The 23,174-nt window shown below is 48.8% G+C and overlaps 2 protein-coding genes across 9 annotated transcripts in view; one reads left to right on the forward strand and one right to left on the reverse strand.

Moving 5' to 3' along the window:
- Positions 1-23,174, reverse strand: part of DOCK1 (dedicator of cytokinesis 1) — a 493,559-nt gene that overhangs the window by 237,308 nt on the left and 233,077 nt on the right. The gene's annotated exons all lie outside the window — the stretch shown is intronic.
- Positions 1-23,174, forward strand: part of INSYN2A (inhibitory synaptic factor 2A) — a 58,609-nt gene that overhangs the window by 316 nt on the left and 35,119 nt on the right. For 4 of the 7 annotated variants that reach the window (XM_077877216.1, XM_077877221.1, XM_077877223.1 and 1 more), the window contains exons 1-3: positions 16-288; positions 954-1,088; positions 18,746-19,922. In XM_077877216.1, coding sequence (XP_077733342.1) covers positions 18,751-19,922 — 1,172 coding nt within the window. In that variant the 5' untranslated portion in view covers positions 16-288; positions 954-1,088; positions 18,746-18,750. Of the gene's footprint in view, positions 1-15; positions 289-953; positions 1,089-16,288; positions 16,402-18,745; positions 19,923-23,174 lie in introns of those variants that run through there. The other 3 variants (XM_077877218.1, XM_077877219.1, XM_077877217.1) reach the window with 3 other exon arrangements.

Genomic DNA, 23,174 nt, shown 5'->3' on the forward strand with positions numbered 1-23,174 from the left:
GCAACCGCAGCTGGCGCGGCCGGGTCGCCGAGGGGCGTCCGGCAACTTTGGCGACGGCCTGGGAGGAGCGGGAGCGGGGCCGCCGGTCTACGCCGCGGGCTCTAGGCAAACGCCACAGCCCCGGGAGCGCCCGGGAGCGCCCGGAGCCCGGGAGCCCCAGAGCCCCAGAGCCCCAGAGCCCCAGAGCCCCAGAGCCCCGGCCCGGCGGACCCCGGGCACCGCGGGCGGCCGCGGCTCCGGAACGTGGCGAGCTGCTTAAGTGTCTTGCAAACTAGAGCGAACTGGCAAGTACGGCTGGTTAACTTTGGGGGGCAGGGCGGGGAGGGGGGTAAGTCCGGGCAGAGGGGCCGCAAGCAGCCGCGAAGGCAGGTGCCCACGTGAAATAACGCGTTTCCCCCCCGTGGCGCCCGGGCTCGCTCCGGTTGGCACTTTCCCGGGGCTGCGGGCCGGGCCCCCGGGTGCGTGGCACCCCGTGTCAGGCCGGGACAGGCGTGGGAACCCGACCAGTGCTGCAGAGGGAGCGAGCGAGCCTGCCCGAGGGCGAGGGCAGGAGGGAGGAGGGTGCCCGCGGGCCGGCCCCCCGGCCGGGGCAGCGCCTGGAGCCCAAAGTCAAGAGCGTCTTGCTGAGAGTCTGCGTCTTGCTGCTTCATGCTCAGGGTTCCCAGCATCACTGGGATGAAAGAACCTGTCCCTGTGACCTCAGCATTCTACTACCCAGAAATATGCCACAGGGAGATGGAGCTAGCAATAAGGGGATGCCAGGAGTGGGGGAGGAGAGGCGCCTCTGGAGTCAGTAGGGGAGACAATCCGTGCATCTGGCTCGTCTACAGGGCAGGGCTTCCGCCCTGACCCCTTTGCCACTGCAGGTCTGTGCCTGGGGGGCTGGAAGCCCTGTTGGGCCCCTGAGCCAGAGGCGGCAATGAAGCACTTTAATTTGACCTTGTCTCGCTTAGGCGCTTACATTCTGCAGAAGCAGCCCGAGGGGAGCTGGCAGGAGTGGGAAGGAACTTTGGGCTAGCCTTGCCTTGGCCAGGAAGCCACGCTATCATTTCACAGGACTACAGCTCGGACTAGCAGAGAGGGTGGAGGTCAGTGCACTCGGAGGTTTTCCCTTGCACAGGGACTTGCTAGGGGTTACCTTTCCATTTGCCGGTGGGGGACTGTCAAGGTTACAGGGATGGGGACTTGACTGAAAAATACCACCCAAATCACCTGACCGGGGCCATTCCCAGGCAGTCCTACACTGTAGGAAAATGCTCTAACGTTGTTATTATTAAGCTTATGCTACAGATGGAGCAGAAAGTAACCACCATTTCACTTTGCGGAGGCGGCAAGTGCCGGTTTTTACTATTCACATTGTGCTATTTATTGCATTCATATCCTGTTGAATGTTACTTTCCAAAGAAAAGTTCATATTTATCTTTGCCATTTTTTTTTTGCAAGAAAGATTAGCAAATGGGCACAGGCAGCTCAAAGGAAAAATGGAAGCTCTGCCATCTGCATGCCTCACCAGATATTAATAATTTACTACCCATGTTTACTACTTACATTAGATGGCACTGCTACTCATGATGGTTTTATTAGAGGCGCATTTGGATAAAAAATGTCTAGCACGGCTATCACTAATTGCATGATTTTGCATAAATTATGTTAGCTACAGAGAGTTTGTGCTTTTCTTCACGAAATTCATCATTTCCTTAAAGAGAGGAGGAGTCCGTTTAATTTCCTTAGCTAAAGGAAAGACCTCCACTTAAAGGCAGGATGCCCTTGAAACTCCAAGTATGCCTTTAAACTTACTACAGTTGTCACACCTTCATTTTTCATTATTGTGATTAAGACTTGGAGCTTTTACTTAAACCAGGCCCCTTCTCCTGTTGAGAAGCACAGCTACTGGTTAAGAAATTAGCTAAAGAGGCAAAAGCTGGAAAGAGAGCTTTTCAAAGAGCCCGATGGAGAGTTGGATCCTCTCATTCCTCTGTTTACTTGGGGGCTTCTCTGTTCTGCCACAGTTGTCTTCCCCCCCCCCACCCCCCATGGCAGGATAGAGAATTTTTGTCATTTCTCCCTCTGTAGAGGAAAAGGCAATTTAAATAAGCACATAAGTGAAAGGCTTGTGCACGAAAAGGCATCAGTCTACCAGGAAGACTCCTACACATTGAAATAAGCAGTGAGAAAATAAAAACGATTCTCAGAACTAACAGCTGATCACAGCCGAGCAGCTGGACAGATGCGTTCACTTAGCTAGACATTTGTATTCTCCTGGCTGCTCTAACCCATGGCTGTCTCATTTAGAGCGACAACTACCGAACTCACTTGTATGAGGAGCAGATTAGTTACTGTTGGGGACAGGCTGCTTCTCGGGGAATAAGGATAAAGAAATCACGGCTAGATCACAAAGCGATGGTCTATGGACCAGCATCCAGGTGGAAAGGCAGGGGCAGGGGCAGTGGGAATATTTTATTCTAGAGCCCTCGGACCAGCCATCCAGACACCTGAGCAGGTGTGTGTCAAGGTTCCTGCATAACCAGCCAGTGGTTAACCAAAAAAATAAAATAAAATATATATATTTTTAAAAGCATGCCTGTTTGAGGCAAACCACAGCCATCTGGGTAAAGTGAGGTTATTGGAGCTCCCCAGACAACACTGGCCACTTTCTTTTAAACAATTCCTTCATAAATGTGAAGAACCCTTCCCTACCGTAATTCCACTGAGACCTTTGTTTCCAGCCCAAAATTAGCTGACATAATTTATGAGGCAGATCCTTTTCAGTCTCCTCACATATTTGATTTTAATATTTCATAACATTATGGAGTGACTTCAATATTTTAAAGGAAAATTTAATATGATTGATATTACATGACAACACTTTTATTACCATGAAATTCGCATACAAACATTTGGATAAGTCTTTCTCCAATATGTGAGCTATCCCATAGCATGAATATAGTAAAACATCATCATTTTTAATCCATTTGATTTAAAAGTTAATGTATCTTAATATATTAAGGAGAGTCTAGAGGGACTGATACCAAGTTGTGGGGACCCTGCCGGGATTCATACAAACAAGTTGTGAAGCTCTCATGTTAAACAGTAAACCACACCAAGTACAGGTTCAAACCTCTCGACCACATATGATAATGTCTCTGCTTCGGATCCGGAGGCACTAAAGTGTCTCCAAGCAACCAAGAATCTTACCTCTCAGAATAAGAGAAACCATAACTTCAGAGACATCTCCTAGTTCCAAATTCAATTCCTGATATAAACTCATTCAGAGGCTCCTCTACCATAAGTCATCAGGATATTCAGTGTGGGTGTGAGTCATATGCACTTCAGACATCATTCATACCATAATGAATGAGTTGAGGGACTCTGAGGTATACAAAGATATTATCCAGAGACGAACCGCTGATCTAAATAAAAACAAAACCCTCTAACCTGATAGCTCCCCGTCTTCCTGCTGAGGGCAGAGTCTCAAACTCATATTGGGACAGTGAAAAAATTAAGTTGAATACAGAAAAGCAGATATTAGGGACAAGAAGGAAATCATGTTTCCACAGTAAAAACCTTTTTGCTAATACCGTATTTCAAAGGAATTTGGAAAGAACTATCTCCAAAGTCATTCTTCATGAGTATTGCTTGTATAGGGTATTGATCAGATTATCCAGAATACTCTACATCCACAGCACTCTCTTTACCATGTCATCTTGCTGTCGGGGAAGTTTGAGCAAGATCAGAGAGGGGATCATGTGGACACGTTGTCTGTTCACCTGAGTTACGCTATTAGAGCCATGACCGGGCCCAAGAAATTTTTTTAAAAATAGTCACAGCATGGCAAAATGCTAATCAAAGTTTGTGTTAACATTTACTATGGGAAATTCCAATTCAAACCTTAATAATCTAGCCCTGGGCATAAAATGAAATGCAGTAAACTACAGCATACGAGAGATGTGAGGAGGAGGCTGTGGGCTGCCACAAATGAAAGTGATTCTCCCCTCAGAACTCCAGAGGGAAAGAGCAGAGAGGGGAGGCTCATGGCCTGGGGCCCTGCTAAGGAGCCACCATGGAGATGTGTCACACTCACACTCACACTCAACCTTAATGGAACTGACCGGTCTTTGTTCGTGTTTCTAGGTCATTCCAGTGGTGATGTGGGTCCCTCCACACTGGTTGTTCCCCGGGAAGCATCCTGTGTATGTCAACTTCTCATTTCTCTAGCTTTTGCTTCTGTCCTTCATGGTTAGACTAAAGACCTCTCAAATCAGCTGTAATGTACTTTCATAGTAAGCAATTTTCATGTCCTGGGAAATGTAGTGGAACTATCAAATCTGGGTTCTGAACATGGGCAAACATAGGGAAAGTAGACTGACATGAAAATGGTTTTGTCCACCAAGGACTGCTTGTCCATGGAAACGTACTGAGCAACAGCAGCAGTGGCCAAGGCAGCGTGTGAGTGTCAAGAAACCAAGTGACAGGTCCTCGAGAAGCTCCAGTCCGGGAGGACGAGAGGAGGTGGGAGGTAGAATCAGGATAGGATAGACAGCACCCTTGGAGGTTCCCAAGAAAAAGTGATGCCCTGCCCAGGATGAAGGTTGAGACTGGACTCCTAAGCCCAGCATGTGCAAATCCTGGAGCTGAGCCCACTCGCCGGGTGGTGAGAGCAAGAGATTTGTATGGGAAGAGTGAGATGTGACACTGGGAAAAGGTGGAAGAGTGGGGATCAGAGAGTGAAGCAGGACTGTGAAGCCAGCTTGAGGAAGAACCAGCAAGACAGGAGGCGCTGCCTGGCTATGGGGGACCCCTGAATACTTGGAACAATAATATGCATTTCCAGAAGACTGCGTCTTGTTAGCTAGAGATAAACCAGAGACGAGGACCTGGAGACCAGTTGAGAGGGTGTAATAGGTGACGACTAAATGATATCAAGGGTAACTGGTGGCACTAGGGAACAATGTAAGGGGGCAGCTGCGAGAGAAACATCCTGCATGGCACATCTTTGTAACATGGCAACATGAAGAAGGGATTAAAGATGGGAACCGGGTGGTGGGTAATCTAAGTGAAAACAGAGAATCTCTGTCAAGGAACCAGCAGGTTTGGGGGAAACGATGCGATTGCCATTAGAAAGTTGATTTTGAGTTTCCAACCAGGAGTACTATTTTAAAAAATAGGTTTTTCACCATCTTTTACTTCTTAAAACTAACAGGAGAAATACTTTCAAAGCAGAGAACAATGGGCCAAGGATTCAACACACAAAGAAACTCTTAAAGGACTAAGAATAGTACTAAAAACAGATGCTTAATAAATATTTAATGAGGCTATTAGTAATAAACCTAGTCAATGATTTTGCTAGAAATTCAGGGAATCCAGATTGGACATTAATTTTTCTCTTTGACTTCCAGTTGTACCTTTTTTGTAGTAGAAATTAAAAGGAAACACATAAGGTGGTAGAAAGGAAGCCTGCTTCTCGAAATGGATGGTTCTTACATGTGGCCGCACAGTGTTTAGGAAAGAAGAAGGTATCAAAGATTTGGGTTTTTCTACCACCAAACTCAGCCTTAGAGTCTTCCTTGGTAAAAATTCAGTTGGGTAGAAGTTGAGTTTCTAAAGAAAAAAGGTGTTTGCATTTAATGGCTTAGTATTGGGATAAAAGAAACAAGGAAAAATGAGAGATTCTAACTTGCCTCCATCAGACAGATTCGGTGCACTTATACCCCAAATGCTGACATTTTTGGTTGGAAGGAATTTTCACTGGAGCTTTACCAAAATACACTGGGTCACCTCGAGATGACCGGAAGACATGTGTCTGCCTCTCGGCCTTGACCTCACAACTCCATCTGACATCACGACATCAACTCCACTGATCTTTGGGGCAGGCTCATCAATTTATCACTTCTTGTTTACCAGCACCAGAATGGTGTTTAAAGACTTGCTCTTTTTCTTTTTTCTTTGTTGAAATCACATGGTGCAAATGACCAGTTTCCTGCTAATCGTGCCCATGAGACTCACAGAGCTCTGAAAAGTGTGGACAGGAATCATTCCCCAGAAAAGTTGGTGCCACATGCTTGACATTGAAGAAATGGCCGAAACAAAGAAGTTCCTCGACTTTCAAACCATAGCTTTCATTTGGCTTTTCTGGTCATTGCAAAGCCCAATGGTAACTACTTTTCTCAATCACTCACTGTCTGTGTTTGTTTTAATGTTAGTTGTCAGCACGGTGGCTTCAGAGACGTGCTTCCCAGCCTTGCTTAAGTCGCTTTGTTCTTGCTATTAATATTGGTCTCCACAGATGAAGTTAACTCCCCTTTAAGTGTATCCCCACTTTCTTGTGTCTGTCAGATTTGCTGGTGTTCCAAAAATACCCAAGGTGAGGCTGAATGATGGAATTTATCACGTGGTTGGAACACTGGGTCTCGTAACACCCAGTCTTACTGGGCAGGGCAGACGTGCTACTCCACGGTGCAGGGTCAGGTGATGAGTGAGTGGTAGAGAAAGGACTCTCATCCAGGGCTCCAGGCTCCCAGTTCACACCTAACGATCATTAAATTCTACATCGAAGCATTAGCATAGTTCTAAGTCTAGCCCCAAAGAGTCCGTGAGAATGACCAATGGCGTACCCAGCTTGAAGCAGAAAACCGGGACAACTGTATACTTTTAATCAGCCATCCAAGGTTGTAACCCTCCAGCTGGTTTTCAAGCATGTTTCTGTCGAGGAACAGATGGTATCCAGTGTCATCCACATACTAGAACATGCTCTCAGTGTGCCTGTTCTTGCCAGCCTCACCAGGACCGTATACGGAGGGTTTTCACGGCACCGACCTACTGTGCCCGCGTCACAGCCCGGAGCGGTGAGAGCAGTGTCCGAGCCACACTGCCTGCATCTGCACTCCCAGTTCTGTGCCAGCGCTGTCTGTGTGGCCATGGGCGCTGATTCGCCCGCCTATCCATGCCTCGATTGCACCCCCTTTACAAAATAAGGCACCCTCTCCTTCAGAGGGTGTTTGGAGAACGCGATGCGAGAACATAAAGTGTGAAATGGCACCGAAGCTCTGCCAAGCACCACAGAAGCATCAGCTCCCACTCCACCTTCACTCCCCCAGACTGTGTAGCGAGCCCCGGATTCTGGGCCGGAACTCAAGACCAGGCAGGCGGTCTCTACACCGCAGTTCTTAAGGATCAGGTGAGACTGCGTAGCCAGGAACCGCTACGTCCCGAAAAGCCTACGGAGTGCGACAATGCCAAGCAGGCAAGCCTGAGGACACGCCACCTCACCAATTCACAAAGTTCTACGTGGAAAACCCAAAAGTAAATCACCCTCTGAAAAGTCTGGCAATGTTCCTAGTTAACTCGTCCCAAACCGCAGATCTCTGGTTCTGAAGAGCTGCCCCCAGCCACGGAATTCCTAGGAAAAGGCCGAACTGTGGATGTTTTGCATCCCCAGCCAGAAACAGCAGAAGAACAAAGGTGTGAAGGTGCCCTGCTATTTCGGGTCTTCCTGCTATTCACCTGCCAGGGAACGCTTTATTTGGACTCTGCCATTCAATCATCTGTCCACACGGCAAAAAAGGAAAGCAAAACAAAATAATACAAAAAAAAAAAAAACCTAACAAAACACCTTGTATTTTAAACCCTGACAATGACTGGTCACTAGGGATGTGAACCTGTCCCCACGGCTGCCCCACAAGCAAGGCCACGGAAAGGTTCACATGCCGGCTGCGGCCTGGGCCGTGTTGGTGATCGGCCCAACACCTGGCTGAGCCCCAAGTTCATTCTAGACAAAATGGAAGGGGCTGGCGCTCCTTGCTCCCCGGGGGCATCCCTCACTCTTCCCTTCGTTCAATAAATATTTATGGGCACTTTATGTGCCACATGTTGCCCTGTGCTTTAGCAATAAAGCAGGAAAGAGAAGAGGAGGAGGGGTGGCCTTGTGGATCTTCGGAAAGGATGCATTAGTACGTGGATCTCTGCCGCCCCGTCTCCGTGGCTCCATCCCCAGGAACTCTGAGTGACCTGGACTAGGGTGGGGATTAATACACGTTTTCTACAAAAGCTGGGCTCAGGGGTAGAAGCCTTCAGGAAGAGCATGTCTCCCTCCAGTCTCTTCTCCTACATAACTGGAAATGCCCTATAAGAAAACAAAAGAAACCAAAACTCCTAAAAAGGTTCCACCTCTCGAACACCTATGCTCCCGCCCACAGCTTCAAGTAGGCCAAGCCTAGAAGGGTCACTTGAGGTTTTGGAAAGATTTACGGTTTCCTTTTAAAAACTACCTTTAGGATCCCCATGTACCCAGAGCCCCGCTTCCTCATTGTCACGACTGCTCACTCAACAGTGGTGCCAACTTCTTTCTCTTCATGACCCTTCACCATCCATTCCCGTGCCCTTTCACTCCCTTTTCCCGCATCCCTTGTCAAGGAAGGGACCACCCAACCCAAGAAGATAAAGGAGAGATGAACAAGGAGAAGCAGAATGCAGAAAAAGGAACTTAAAATAGGATTATTCATTAAATTTAATGTTTGCACGGACTGTGTTAGGGGCTTCAGGGAGCACGCAGCCTTATGATGTCCTGCCCCGGAGGCCTGTCGTAGCGCCGATGAGCTGGCCCGCTCCACTCTAGATAGGAGGATAGGGGGCTGCTCTAGGGGGCCCTAGAGAACCAAAAGCTGACAGCAGAGGCTCTGAGTAAGTAACAGCAGCAGGATGGGATGCGGCGTGGTGGGACCAACTTTCCTGAGGACCACCCTTCCTCTCCTGTGTCTCTCTCTCTGGGCGGTTCCCACCCTACCCTTCCCCTCCTGTCGTCTGGCTCTTCGTACTTCTCCGCTCCCCTCTTACTTCCTCTCCACATTCATCGTGAACAAAATGTGGTGTAGAATTCCATTTCTAAGTATTGATCTTATTTATTGAGAATAATTGTATATAGCATGTACTCCAAAGTAAGGAGAAACGAAAGTTATTTCATTCAAAAGCTCTGTGCCGAACACCCCCTTCTCAAGTAACCGGACTCACGGGTGCGCTGGAGACCCTCCATGGATCCCCACCCCGCAGGTCCGTGGCTCCTTCTCTAGAGCAAAAACCCAGAGTCCAATGAGAAGGCCGAGATTAGCAAAGATTCCACACTTTACAATGCTTTAGTCATCCCAAGCTCTTGAAGTTTTTGAATTAAATTCTGAACGAATTTTGCTACTACCACATCCCGCTCTTGAGCACAGAGCTGGATGATGTAAGAACTAATGGACTGGCACTCCCCAGCAAGTCCTATTTACTACAACGCAGATGTCATGAGGACCCCACTGTACTGCATGACTGCATATAACACACAGTTCGGCCTTGAACAACGTGGGTTTGAACTGTGCGAGTCCTTTTATAAGCGAGTTTTGGGTTTTTCTTTTTCAGTACTATAAATGTATTTTTTTTTCTTTCTTGATACCATTTTCCTTAGCTTACTTTAAGACTACAGTATGTAATATATACAACATGCAAAATGTGCTAATCAACATCATGTTATCAGTAAGGCTTCCAGTCAACAAAAGGCTATTGGTAGTTATGTCTTTTTTAAAAAATATATTTATTTATTCATAAGAGACACAGAGACATAGGCAGTAGAGAGACAAGCAGGCTCCATGCAAGGCCTGACGTGGGACTCAATCCCGAGACTCCAGGCTCACGCCCTGGGCTGAAGGGAGGTGCTCAACCACTGAGCCACCCAGAAGTCCTGGTAGTTAGGTCTTGAGGGAGTTAAAAGTTAGATGCAGGGAATCCCTGGGTGGCTCAGCGGTTTAGCGCCTGCCTTTGGACCAAGGCATGATCCCGGGGTCCCGGGATTAAATCCCGCATCAGGCTCCCTCCAGGCAGCCTGTTTCTCCCTCTGCCTGTGTCTCGGCCTCTCTGTGTGTCTCTCATGAATAAATAAATAAAATATTAAAAAATAAATAAATAAAAGTTAGATGCAGATTTTTGACTCTGCAGGGTTTGGCATCTCTATGCTTCGTGTGGTTCATGGGTCACCTACATACACCATTTCTGAACCATATACTCATTTTTCTGAGTGTATGGGTCATCTCTTTCTCTTCCGTAAGCAAAGAAGAAAATTTAAGGTAATCCTGAATACACTCAAACTCAAGATAGTTATGCCATGATTCAGAAGATCAGAATCTCCAGACATGGTTTTACTTATTAGCCTCAGAAAACCGTATGCCTCTCTCCCTTCCACTCATCTAATTCCTACCCAAATTTCAGAAAACAGCCATGTTCCATCCAGTCTGAAAATCGAGGCAACACAGAAAGAATCCTTGGCAGCCACCAATATAATATGGTAGACCCATCGTCAGCCTTCTGGAAATACCATGGGTGAGGCCCCAGCTGTGAGGATCCTGTAACATGGATCATTATATTCTTACACCAATTAGCAAATATCAAAACTGACTGAGTTAGGGGGAAAGAGGTGCTTCCAGGGACCTCGTCTATAATCACTTTATTTGTGTAAGGAGAGAACTGATACATATCAAAGAAGAGTGACTCATGCTTCAGGCCTGCTCTTCCAAGTCCCCCGGGGAGGCACGGATGCATGCCTTTGCTCAGGACTGTGCCTCCTTCTCCTGCGTGCCCAGCACCTGGTACGGTGCCAGGTCACCCCAGACAGGCAGGTGCTGTTCCCCATGCAGGGAAGGCAGCACGAGGACTGGAGCAGACAGAGAAGGGAGGGGTAGACCTGGACCATCACAGAGACATCACCTGGGGAGGGGAGGCTGGGGGCACAGTCCTAGAACACGAACCACGGGAACCGAAGACACAAAGCAGGGAGAGACCATGGCGTGTTCTAGAGACAGAACAGAAACTTGAAGCCTGGATGAGCAGGACCTGCAGGAGGGGAGGATGGAGAGCTGAGGGCAGGGGACGTGAGAACGCCAAGGTCAGGATGGGAGCAGTGGGAACAGGAAGGAAAAAGCCAATGGGTAAAGCAACAGAAAGGAAAAACAAAAATTCCTGAGACCTGGAGAAGACTGGCTTCAAAGACTTAAGCCAGAGAATGAATCAGGCTGAGAGCATTGCCACCACTTGCCAGGGTGCCCTCACAACAGAGCGCCGGGGACTCGCCACCATCCTAAGATGGGGCATGGGGCTTTTGGCCCCATTGCAAGCCAAGTTCAGTCCTGCATGTAATAGTGGGTGCCCCTGATCCACGCGCGGCCGAGGGGGGCATAGCAGCTATGTTTCTGGGTACAGTCTGGTCCACCTCAGGGTCACACATAGGTCATGGCCCATGGCCTCTTGTTAGGATTTTGTACATAGGCTCTTGGGGCTGTCATTGCTCTACGTTTTGCTGCCCACTTAGAAGCAGAAGCTGATTACAAGAAATGCTCATTTCTCCCTTTCTTTCTTGGCTTAGCTACCTCCATAGGTAAACTCAAGACCTAGCAAACTCTATAGTTTGGCTGGACCAGGGAAACACAGGAGATGCACTACAGAGAAAAATACAAGGGGTGGGGGGGGGGGATTCCTGTTTTGATGGTAATAGATGGGCACTCACACTGTCTTGCCAGTAAGACAGATCGCATCTTCAGCTCTAAATCATTTCATCTGCAGTGATTGGTTACTTCCACGCAGAAATCCTGCCCTGGGTGTTCCCAAATGGTATCCTGAGATTCAGCTTCGAGAAACAGCAGGGAAAACATATACTCTTTTGACATAGTTATTTTTTGGAAAAATCAATGTAATAATTTTAGCTCAAGGATAGATCATGAGTGGAAAACATGCCATTTAGTAAAATAATAATAATAATAATAATACATAAGGATTCATCATCATTGATAAGACAGAACCATCCCAAAGTTCATTCCATGATGTACATGTTTTCACTTGAGATTCCCGCAAAGTCTAAGCAAAGGAGGCCACCTCTTCCAAATCCTACCAACTCCAACCTCCTGGTCTTGGGCTCCAAACTACCAGCTGGTTGCTGCTTGATAGCCCAGAACCACACAGGCAATAGAGCGGGCCGGACCTGTGCTACAATAGTCTATGCCTACCTAAGAGCTACATTCAAAGCCAGAGCCCTTACATTTAACACCTTGCCCAGTTGTCCTGCTTGCTGGTGAGAAAAGAGGAGCAGGGAAATTAGTTCCTTATACTAATCTTATATATGATTTTGATGGGTTGCTGGAACCAGTTTTTCTGGACTCTCTTTGGACATTATTAGTTAGCAAAGCTAACTGCTGCAAATAAAAGCCGTTCTCTACGCTGATGTAGCATCTCACTTGGAGGAGGCATTTTCCCTAGTTGGTTTTCGCCGACATCATAAAATTTTGCTAATTCATTTCTACTAATTGAGATTCCACTTGGACAGAGGATAAGCAAAGGTTAACATCAGTGTAAGCTAAAGATCAGAGAACCACGTAGTGAAGCAAATGAAGGAGGATGGTTTGCTCCTCCTTGGACGAGGACCATTTCTTGGTTTCTCTAAAACCTCAACGCCAAACCCCAAGCATCCGTGTATGACATGGATGGTTCCCTTCCTCTCATTAGGTGGTCCCCCACTCATCAGAAGCAGTCCAGTGTGAGTCTGTGTGGCAAAAGCAATTTGCACCATGTGGCTGAAGTGATGTTTTCTGTTGCTGGCGATGTGTTTTTGGAAATCACAGATATGCATGAACCGGGGCCTCCCCCTAAGCTGGTTTCCATCTGCGTGAAGCCTGCATCGGAGCTGCACGAGGGCCCCTTTCCGCTACTTCTGACTGGACGCTCATCAGTTCTTAATGCTGGAGGCCTTACTGCCGTCTCCCACAAATCAAGGGAAGGGGGCATGGCTGGGCCCCGATTCCTCCCACACCGCGGAGACCTGGGGCAGCCTCCTCCCTAAGCGCTTCATCTCGGAGGGGTGTGTGTTTTCATTTCGTTACCCCATTTCAGTCCTCTCGAATCAATGACCTTTGAAGAAGTGAACAAATGTCTGGAAAAATATCATTTCAGTGTATTAAAGGAAATTAAATGGGATAATGAATCTAACCAAGGCACAGTCCAAAATCTATAGCAGTTAGCTTTGCCCCTAGGAAGGGAGGACTTCCATTTTGGAAGAATCAATGGGCGCCTATGAAATAGGCCTTCAAAGTTTAACTCTTTCACGACACAAATGAGTTCACTGCAGGGGTGGGATGCGGCCTTTTCCTTTCCCTCCGGGAAGTTGAGTGTTAAAAGAAGGGTAGGTTCACTGGCCCCCCTCCCCCGTCCTGACTAGCCTAATGCTCAGGCATTCCCTCAGCATATGGAATAAAATGCTGACCCAATTAATCTTGAATTCCAGCCAGCATCTGTGACTCCAAGGTGTCTCAACAGCGGGAAAGCCACTAGAAAAACCAATAATATCATACAGTCCCCTTCCAGACTCATCAGATTGCTTGCCTAGCTCTTTCTGCTATCTCCGCTGTCAGATGGGACACTAGGGGGTGTCCTGGCAAGCCAGGGCACTCACCAGCCCCCACGGTCAGTCCGCCGCGCCAGGCCACAGACAGCCCCGCATGGGGCCCTAACAGAAACCTCTCGGGAGCACAGACACGTTAGGAATGGGGCTAATCTGGTGGAGAGTCTCCTGTCAGCTGCTGAGATTCCAGTTGGCTTCAGAAAATAAATGCAGAGGATACGTCAAATCCATTTTTATTTCTAATTAAAACAGATGGCAGGTCTCCTCCCAGCAGCAAGCTTGCTCATGTATTGACATATTTGCGACTAAACACCCCTTCTCCTAACCTACCCGCGCACACCCGTATACATGTGTACGTGCGAAGACACGCTCGGCATCTGCATCTGTGCTACACGCGCAGGCACCACCAATCCTCTGAAATTCATTTTCTTTCTTTATTCAGAGCATCCTCAAAACAGTAAAAGATGACCTTTGGGAGACTGCGCGTACCCAAATCTAATCATTTCTGGGTTTTTCTTCTTCTGATCCCAGTGTTTATACTTTCCAGCTGCCCGGTCCTGTCATCCTGCCTAAGGTGTGGACCCACTTTGCCCTGTGGTTTTTTTAATTGGCAAATAATGATAATGCAGCTCCCCCAACAAAAAGCGGAATGCAGAATGGAAAGTAGATCTCCCCAAATGCACTCTCTTAAAACCACAGTGATGATGACCATGTTTGTTCATTTTCTTCCAGCACAATTTGGTAGATGGCTTCCTTTCACTTAACATGATTTCATAAGTGTTTTTCTAGGATACTAAGTAATCTTTATAATTATCATTCTAATGGCCACACTGAGTGGACGTACACCACCGTTTACTTAACCGTTTACCTATTGTTAGGCTTTTAGTTGCTTCCATTTTCCACTCTTTGAAGCTGGAATGAACATTTTTATATAAGCTATTAATTTAAAGCAGCACACAGATGAGTCTCCATCACTAATCTAAAAATACAAGGTTTATATATTTACAACTCACATTTGATTATGCACTTTAATTTGAGGGTAATTAAGACATTTACATTCCGAACAGCTCCTCGACATCGAGCTCTCCCCGAGCCAGACGGGCTCAACCGTGACTCGCCGTATTCACCTCAAGACGGCACAGTCCGATGAATTCCAAAACACCATTTTCTTATGAAAAATAAACTTGATGAACTCCCGCTGCTGGGAGCCAAGAGATTAACTCCAAGAACCAGAGCCCACGGTCCTCGGAGGTGACATGGCCAGGGCGAGCCAGCACAGAACATGCCCATGTGGCTTCCCGAGGAGTCCAGCCCTCCGGGCAGCCCCCACCACGTCTGTGCCCAGGGACAGGTGCGCTCCTGGGACCCACCTGGAGCTTCTCTGCACAACTTGCACCCGGAGACCCTGTGACAGGCCGAGGAAATTACTCAGACAAGTTCCAGCCTTTGGATGCTTTCTGAGGTTCACTGCAGGGCACTTCCTTCAGGCTTACAGGTTTCCCTGGGCAGGGCAGTGGTTCAGTGCCTTGGGATTTAGAGGGATCCAGGCAGGGGCCCTCAAAGGGCAGGACTCCCAGCAAATTACCAAAAAAAACAAAAAAACAAAAAAAAATTTGAGGTTCAATTTCTCAATCTGTAGTTTGAGGACAGCAATAATGCGTCCCCTGTGAGGCTGCCCTGAGGGTCAAGGAGGAGATGCAAGTGCCCTGCAGACAGTGCTGGCATTTGATAAGAGAAGTGCACGCGGACTGCGCGTTGACATCACACCGTAACGCGTGCACACTAATCGCTGAATGAATGAGTGCAGGCACGACGGATGAATGAAGTGTGCCACAAGGTATGACCGGCGGGATGTCTTCTGTTAGAACGCCCATATTTCCTTTCCTGACAAAAACATTTCCTTAATGATCTCTACCAGCCCGCATCCCCCCGCCCCATGAACAGTAAGTGAACGCCCTGGAAAGGGGTAACCATTTCATATGAAAAGTAATTCTTAACGTCCAGGAAAATTGCATTCTAAAGCTTTAGAAAACGCCACCCAGGCATCAAACGGTGCACAGATCTCCATCTGAAGTCCAAATAAGTCAACTATTAAGAATCCTTTGATGTCTTACTTATCAGTGGGATGAGGACAATTCAATTTCTACCACTTTAAAACTGAATTCACCAACAAACTACCCTGAGGAAAAAAAGAAAAAAAAAAAATCCCCAAGTACCACCATGATTTTTACTAATAGGAAAATGATTTTTATATACTTAGCAACTCCCTGTAAAACCGAGAAGAGCTTAGAATTGCTTTATTATTATTATTATTTTGCCACTGGCAATTAATTTTTCGGATTTGTTTTATTAGGTTGATGGTTGGGTCCAAGATTCAGAATATCTTTCCAAACCAGCAGACTGATGTAAGAAAATTATTTCAGTGCAGTTCCTGGCAAATCGCGGTGATGAATAGCATGGTAGGACAAACTTATTCAGACACACATTTTTCAGGAGTGGCAGGGAAAAGGCTGAAAAATCACTAGTAAATTGCTTTTTGTAAAAATGCTCTCCCTTTCAAATTTTCCCTAGTAGGAAGGTCTTCTGCAGAATGATGGCACAATATAGTGTGACAGAGCTGGACAACAAAGAGGCAGTTCAAGAGTGATTATGAGATAGGAGGGTTGAGATTTAATTTTCTCATTATCCCCCCCAACACACCCACGTGCCTTCCCCACACCAAGTCCACTTTAACCTGTTGGGGTAAGTGTCTGTAAAAGATCTATATTACCTGCCTTCAGCAGCCATGCTCTACCCTCCCCACTCTCCAGAATCTAGTTCTCCCAACACAGCGCCAGGAGATGATGCGGCTCCTTTCCATTCCTTCCCTTTACAGGTCTCTCCAAAACTGCCGGGAGGCCTCCAGCTATCCTCAGCACCTAGTAAAGCTCCAGAAGCCAAAGAAGGCTTATGCTCGGTCTTCTCCAGACTTCCTAGGAGATGGACCGTTTTGGGTAATTCCTTAGTCAGAGGACACACAGATGCAGAATGTGGCACGAGGACGTGGCTCCCTCCTGGCTCAGCACAGAGCTGGGCCTTTTCCAGATGAGCCCTTGAGAACAGGCACCTTCTAGATCATCCATGCCCCCGGGTGTCAGGACACTGCCATCTGTTCCTGGTCATTCACTCTGCTCTCCTATGCCCGTCCCTTTCAGGGACACACTCCAGCACCCACGATGAACGGTCTGGTGTGGTGGTTCTTACCCAGGGGTGGCTGTGCTCTGCCACCCCCCAGAGCCCTTTGGCAATGTCTGGAGACCTTTCTAGCTGCATACTGAGAGGCTGCTCCTTCCATCTAGTGGGTAGGAGCTGGGATGCTGCTCGACATTTCTGCGTGCACAGGAGAACAGTCACCCAGCCTAAATGCCCGGAGCGCCAAGGCTGACAAACCCTGGCCCTCTGACTTACACCAAATTCTGCAGAGCGGATTTCTGCTGTCCTCCAACATGACTGCCAGTTCATCGTCATGGCATAAGTGATGAAATAATTAAGTTTTCTCTAAGCCTTTTTGTTCAGTGAGTCTAGTGGAGACCTGCAGAGTGCCAGGGCCACGCTGGTTTGTGATGCAGAGGCCAATTTAACAGAGTGTCCAGACTGCAGGGAGAGGCAGTTCTAGAACAAAGTCTCACATGAGGACTCTGGGCTTCTCCCCACTTCTTTTCCTTCACCAGACCACCATGCCCATTGGCCCGCAATCCTAACCCAATAAGAACTAAGAGTAGAGGGAGGTGTCCTGCCTGTGTTGGACATTTGACATCATGATAAACAGCATGACCTCAGGCATCTGGGAGATAAGGATCCGGCTCCTGCCTGTATGTCCTACTTACTGTGTGACATTAACAAATGACATAACTTCTCTGATCCCCACTTTGCTCCTTCAAATGGGCCGCACGGCACGGAAGGTGTTAGGTATAGTCTTCATACATCAGCGGAGCTCCTGGCGGCCCACTCACTCACTGACTTCTAGAGCGGCTGTGACGACTCACCCAGTTCCCTGGTCATTTCTGGAGAAGCGACCCTGGAGGTTTCAGTCCTGGGTTCACAGGCTCCTCCCACGACAGACCAAAGGGCCTGTCAACAGGTGGACCAGGCAGTGCGGCCAGGGCTGGTTCTCATTCTGCTAGCTCGTGTCCATGACCCTGCCTCTCTGCACACGGTGCTCCAACGCCAGGCCCCTGCACACCCCAGTTCCCCCCCATCTATTTTCTTCTCAAACACAAACTCACAAACAACATAACTATATTTTCTTCCTTTAAGTTCAGCCCGCAAGAAAATTCTTCCACGTGCGATGAGCAGCTGTGAATCTGCCTGATAAAGTGAAGGCATTTACCCCACTGGTATTCCCCAGAGGGATCGTCGGCCACCTGCACCTTTTTAGATGCATTTAATAATTCAGCCCAAGATGAATTTGCATGATTAACATAAAGCCTTGTGATTTTATTTTCTTTCAGGATTTAAATACTGAAACAACCACCATTGTTTTCATTTTCAGAGGTTGTGATCAAAACACAAAACTTGATTCTAGAATGAATAATTTCTTTTAAAGAAAAAAAAAGTATTTTCAAATACCACTCTCCCCAGAATCAAAGAAAAGAGTTGCTAACGCTGTCCTTGTAGACGCAGGGAAACCCAGTGTTCTTCTCTAGGGCTAGTGTTAACCCATTAGAGGCAAGCCACAGCGCAAAGACTCATCCTTTCTGGTCTCCCCATAGAGCAGGATGCCGTGTCGTCCCATGGCATCCATAGCGGCTAAGACAAATAGATTCATTTGAGTCCCTCGTGTAGGGCTCTCCACATTTATCTGATCAGGACTTCGAATCTCCAATAAGAAAACAGCAATTCTCTTGGATTCCAATAATAGATTAATCACGTCATCCTCAAAAACTAGTAAAAACCCAAACCGAGTAAGATGCATTTGGAAAACCATCTGCCTATGAAGTGGGGACGTGTATGTGAAATGATAATTTGCAAAGCGGAAAGAGGCAGCATCGTTGGGCTTCTTGATGAATATAGTAAAACAGGTTTGTCTAATGGGGAAACATGCATTACTATCAAAAGAAACGAGTGTATCCCACATGGAAAAGCAAGCAGGCTTTAATATCTGAGAAGCATTTCAAGCTGTGCCTGCCAGCAATTCTCCGCCTGTCTGATTTTCCTTAACATAAAGGCCAGCCTCACCTGTTTAAAAAATAATTAGGAAGCAGGCGGTAGTCCCGTTCGCTGGAAGTCGGTGCGGCGCGTGTGTTCGCGTGTGTGTTTCTGTGTCCCTGACGTCTGTGTTGCTGTTTCTGAACGCAGGAATCATGGTCAGTAAGGAAACCAGCAAATGCGTACTCACGACGTCTGAGGGTGAAGTGGAACCTGCCGCCTGCCTGGCCCTGGAGATGAAGTATGCCCTGGATCCCAACCGGCAGATTAAAAAACGGAATAAAGCCCTACAGGTGCGGTTTAAGGATATCTGCGAGGCGCAGAATGAGCAGCGGGACGCGCAGCTCCCGGCGGGGCCGCCGGGCGACAGGCGGGAGGCCAAGCCCGCGTCCTCCAGGGCGGCCTACCGCAAGTACATGACCGTGCCCGCTCGCAGGTCCATCCCCAATGTCACCAAGAGCACGGGCGTGCAGACCTCGCCGGACCTCAAAAAGTGCTACCAGACCTTCCCTCTGGACCGCAAGAAAGGGAACCTCAAGGGCATCCCGGCGGCGGACGCCTTTAAAAGTCAAAACAACGGGTTCGGGCCGGACGCCAAGGACCAACGCGAGGAGGGCCCCGGGGAGGCCGGCCAGCCGTGGGGAGGCGGCCGGGTGCCCAAGGCGGCGGCCCCGGTGGCCCACTCGGACGAGCACGTGGACGCGCTGGAGCGGCCGGCCGCGGTCAACTGTGCGGAGCCGGGCGGCGGCCCTGCCGAGGCCAGCTGCCCAGACGGGGCCCTGCCCGACGCCCCGGGGCCCGAGCCCGCGCTGCCCGGGAAGCCGAGGCCCGGCCGCGCGACGCCGGACACCGACGAGGCCGCTCCGGCGGCCCACGGGACGCTGTTTAAGACGGAGGTGGCCGCCGTGTACGCGCCTGCCCCCGGGCCCCGGGGCCCCGAGGCCGCCTGGTCAAACCCCGGCGCCCCGGGCGAGCGGCCCCTCTGCCCGGCGGCCGAGCAGGAGCCCAGGAGGGCCGCGCGCCTCGACGGGCTCCGGGCCGCCCCGGGCCCCGCGGCCGCCTGCTCGCCCCCGACGCAGTGCCTGTCCCCCGAGTGTAGTGAGCAGCCCCCGCAGACTCGAGCCCCGCCGGGGGAGGAGAGCCAGCCTTGCCCCCCGGCCGCCGCGGCGGGCGAAGAATGCCGACAAATCGTGCCTCACACAGAGGTGGTCGACCTGAAAGCACAGCTGCAGGTGATGGAGGACCTGATCAGTTCCAGCCAGGAAACCATCAAAGTGCTCTTGGGGGTCATTCAGGAGTTGGAGAAAGGAGAAGCCCACCGGGAAGGGTATGTATGCCCACGTTTCTCGTGAAGCCGTGCGGGCTCACCCCCCGCAGGGGCCCCATGTAGCCTCCAGTGCCCAGACCCGTAGCCAGAGCAGTGCCAGCATGTGGACAGGTGATAGTCCGAGGACAGCGCAAGCTCAGAGGGGGGGGCCTGGGTTATTTTGTGAGGCTAGGACTTCACTGTATACTCGCCGTGAAGACGTACTTGGTGCTTGGCATTCATCTGCCTGGCCTGGAATTTAAATCCTATACCTCTGTTTTGAATGAATGAAACGACGGGTCTTAACTTTGGATGTCCTAGGACAAAAGGTTTATTAGGATATGGATGAGGTATAACAGGTACACCAGTCCAAAAGGGCTAAATGAGAGAACCACTCGCCTCTTAGGAATCCTATGACAGAAGAAAAAAAGAATTGAAATGGCATCTGCAAAGCAAATGCTGACTTGGTTATATTAAATCATTAGAGTAACATTGATATTCAGGACTGTACAAGGCCTCACACAATAGAGGGTATGTTTCTCTGTCCCGCTGTGGAGCTCCTAGAAGCAATGCTTAGCCTTAGGCAAGCCCTGTCTGTGTGATTAGGAGACTGTGCCTTTCCCCCTATGAGTTGTCTTCTGTGTGCAGCTGGGCTAGAGAGGGAATCATACCCAGTTGGCGGCCAAGACCACCCAGCATTGATAACAGAGTGCTGAGTTTTGTTTTCCATCTTTTGAACTTGGAAATTGTGCGGCAGCAAATTTAAAGGCAGCTGACCTAACAGTAAGGATGGTGGCCGTGAGCCCCCTAGCTAGAAGGACCCGGCAGTGTGCTTCACGGAAACAAATATGCCAGCAGTGCTCCAGTGCCACGCTTCTCGAGAAACATTGCCCATGGCTTCTGGCCTTCATCTTGACTGCCAGGTTTTCTGTTTCCCATTTCCCCTCGGCACAGTCTGGACTCCCTGCAGCCTGTGGTCTGGAGGGGGGTTCTGAGGCATGTGGTTAGTTAGTTGTGCTTAGTTCCCACCCTGGGGACCTCTACCCCTGGTTATGTGAGCTAGAAGCCAGCATGAAGGGAAGCCAAGAAATGCATCACCGGGGCAGCAGATCACCGATGCACAGTTTCCTCAGGAGGATTTTTGTGCTTTGGTTGTACCGTGTTTGGTGTTTGCGTATGGCAAACAAGGGGGAGGAAACGGTCTCTACGGCCCAAAGCAGTAGGTGAGGCTTAGGCCATGGCTCCAGAGGCAAGGTGCCTGGTGCAGGTTCTGCACCTGGTTTCTGGCTTTTCCAACTGACTGCAGGTGACCCATCTGTAAGAAGAGTTGGTTCTCAAGAACTCCACACGCCTCCCCTCCCCCACCCGCCCTGCCATGCAAAGTACAGTCTGCATTTGATGGTATTTAGCTGTCAGCCAATCATAAGCTAATCTCTGTGGAGATCAGTGATAACCTAACATTATAGAATGTTTTCAAAAGGCCTCTTTCAGCCTTGGGTTTACATTTCCATTTTCATCCCATTTCAGTCATTTAGACTTGAATACGTACACATCCGAAAGCAACACGCTCAGGTGGGTCTAACAAGGGACTAGGCAATCGGGAGACCACATTCCCACCGAAGACTGAACAAGCCTAACAGGGTCCCAATAGGGACCCATTCCCTGACTTCGATACAGCTTGTAGTGACTGGAATCAGACAGCGAGATAGGAAGATACCAACATTACTTGCTGGAGCATCCCCCCCCCCAAATTAAAACCAAGCCACCAAACGGTATAAAGCCAAATGCATATGCTAAATGTGTATGCTCACAAGGGGAGGTGCCAAGCTAAAAGCCCGCCAAGGCTGAACACACATGGATACGCCATGAAAGGAGAATCACATTTAGATGTGTCCTCCTTATACTATTAGAACAAGTGTAGAGATTTGTTTTACATGAGTTCTCTGCAACGCTGCCAGTCTACACGGTGCTCTTGCACTTACTGAGACATCTTTAGGGTGGGGATTCTGACTCTGAGGACCTGGGCCAAGGGCTCCACTCCTCTGTTTTCCATGTCTTCACCCGTAGATTGGAGATCATCACTCATCCTATAGATGGAAGTAGAGGATGATGTGGGGTGACCCTCTAATGCAGTTAGCCCACAGCCAGGTGCATCTGAATGGGTTGATAACTGCAGTGGCACGAGCACTGATTGGTCTAGTCAAAGATGCTGGGGTTTGGGGAACACTTAGCAGCCCCACATCTGAGTCCAGTGTGACAAATGTACCCGCCACACTCGCAGCACATAGGCTTCCACCAATATTCTTCCTACAAGCCCTGAGCTGCTCTATCCAGTAGAGTACCCACCAGACACAAACTCCGATTAATTACAACTCAGATTAATTACAATTGTAAATTCAGTGTTTCGGTCCTACTGGGAACATCTCAGGTGCTCGAGAGCCATACGTGATGACTGGCCATTGCATAGTACACGAGCACTGCCAAGGTTATAAGACATCCTTCACCCCGGTCTCCCCAAAATGGGGCACAGCGCCTGGCTCTTAACTGTATGAGGACTGAGCACCACAGATCAAGGCAAAGGGTGACTGAGTTTAAAATCAATCCCTAGTTCAACTGCTGCCTGCACATGAAGAGCTTGCTGCAGAACAGCAGTTGAGTGTCCTGGTGAATTCCCACATCTCTTCTAGACGTTCCCTTCCACCTCGATCTCTGAGCCCTCTGGACTTGGGTAACAGTCACATGACTTCAAACTCCAAGGCCATCCTAGAGGTGGGCCCTCTTGCCAATGCCCGAGGTCATTAATTTGGCCAAATTCCACCATTCTTTACCATGGCAGGATGTGGGAGGCCAGCAGCCTCACAGATGTGCAGAGAAGAGGCAAGCTCCTTCTCTATCCCTCTCCTGGGTTTCTGACACCAGCACGGAGCTGGAGGGTGGAAGACAGGTGTGTTGGCTCATCTATAACAACTGGTACTGGGGGTGGGGCAACAGCATTTGCTGATTTCCGTGGTGTAAATATTGCTGTCGTGGCCAATTTCAACCAGATCACAAAATCTGGAAAATTTAACGTTCCGCTCTTTTGAGCATTAAGCCATTCCCCTGAAGGGCATGCTCCAGGACCATCACGCTAAAGGAGGAATTTGCAGGACTTATTGTACGTATTCCATCTAAGCCAGTGGAATAGGTGTTCTCGTTGCATCTCATGGTTTAAAAAAAAAAAAAAAAAACTACACAGATTATTATATAGTCATTATGTAACACTGACAAAGAATT

This window comes from Canis aureus, chromosome 29 (genome assembly GCF_053574225.1).
Source record: "Canis aureus isolate CA01 chromosome 29, VMU_Caureus_v.1.0, whole genome shotgun sequence".
NCBI lineage: Eukaryota > Metazoa > Chordata > Mammalia > Carnivora > Canidae > Canis > Canis aureus.